At 47.9% G+C, this 898-nt stretch overlaps 1 protein-coding gene across 1 annotated transcript in view; it reads left to right on the forward strand.

Annotated features, from left to right (window-relative positions):
* Nucleotides 1–6: 6 nt before the first annotated feature.
* LOC119588702 overlaps nt 7–898 on the forward strand; it is a 103718-nt gene continuing 102826 nt past the window's right edge. Inside the window, 1 exon segment of the mRNA XM_037937340.1 lies at nt 7–824. Coding sequence (XP_037793268.1) covers nt 705–824 — 120 coding nt within the window. The 5' untranslated portion in view covers nt 7–704.

Consider the following 898-nt stretch of genomic DNA (forward strand, 5'->3'; position numbering starts at 1 on the left):
GGAAATTGGAAGAAGCTTTCTTTCTTCATGTCTCTCAGGCATTTCTTTCTCTCTCCCACGCCTCTTCCTGTGCCTGAAGTGTTCTCAACCTTATTAGAATTTCTGAGCTCGAAGCAGCTCGAAACACTTGACAGAGTGATAGCCAGTGATAGAACTGTTAGAGAAGAATTTAACTCAAATGATGTTTGAGTAACTTTGCTCAAAAAGTTATTGTTGTATTAGAACTTGCTCCTCTGCTGGGACTCATTCTTGGCGCAGTTGGGCCTTAACTCCGGTATGCTATCAAAAATTACAAAAGCAAAGCTCTAAAGTTGCGCCATCAGCAGGCTAAAGTAACAACCGGTGAACGGCATATTAACGAAAATCCCCCGTAGTTCGTAAGGGTCCTGTCGCAACTTTTATCTGTGTGTGCAAACTATGTGTGTGTGTTCTTAATGTGATTAAAACGCCTAACTGACAAATCTCCCCACAGTTTCGTGAACGGACGCAAAAAAGGAAAATACTTTGCGGATATCGGGTCGCTACGATATTCACCGTTCGCTGCAGGTTTTAGGAAAATAAAACTAAACCTGGGTGAATAGATTTATCACGGGAGAAACTGTGCTCCTGAAGAATGTACGATGGAGCGAGTGAGGGGAGTCGACTGAGGTTAGGCGTGGGCGTGAGCAGGCCTCTGTGGGCGTGATATCAGAGCCGCAAGTGCCATGAGGATGGGGGTTATGGGCGGTCCTCTGCTTCCTTGCCTCGCGCTTCTCCTGGTTCTCCAGCCGCCCTCGACTCACGCCCGTAAGAAGATTGATGTGTTCGTCGCTGGATTCTTCCCCGTAAGTGTCTCCTTATTCTCTCGCTCTGCAGAAGGCGCCGCCGTTTCGGGGGGAATCTCGGGGCGGCATGGAAA

The sequence above is a fragment of the Penaeus monodon genome, chromosome 24 (assembly GCF_015228065.2).
Source record: "Penaeus monodon isolate SGIC_2016 chromosome 24, NSTDA_Pmon_1, whole genome shotgun sequence".
NCBI classification, from domain to species: Eukaryota; Metazoa; Arthropoda; class Malacostraca; order Decapoda; family Penaeidae; genus Penaeus; species Penaeus monodon.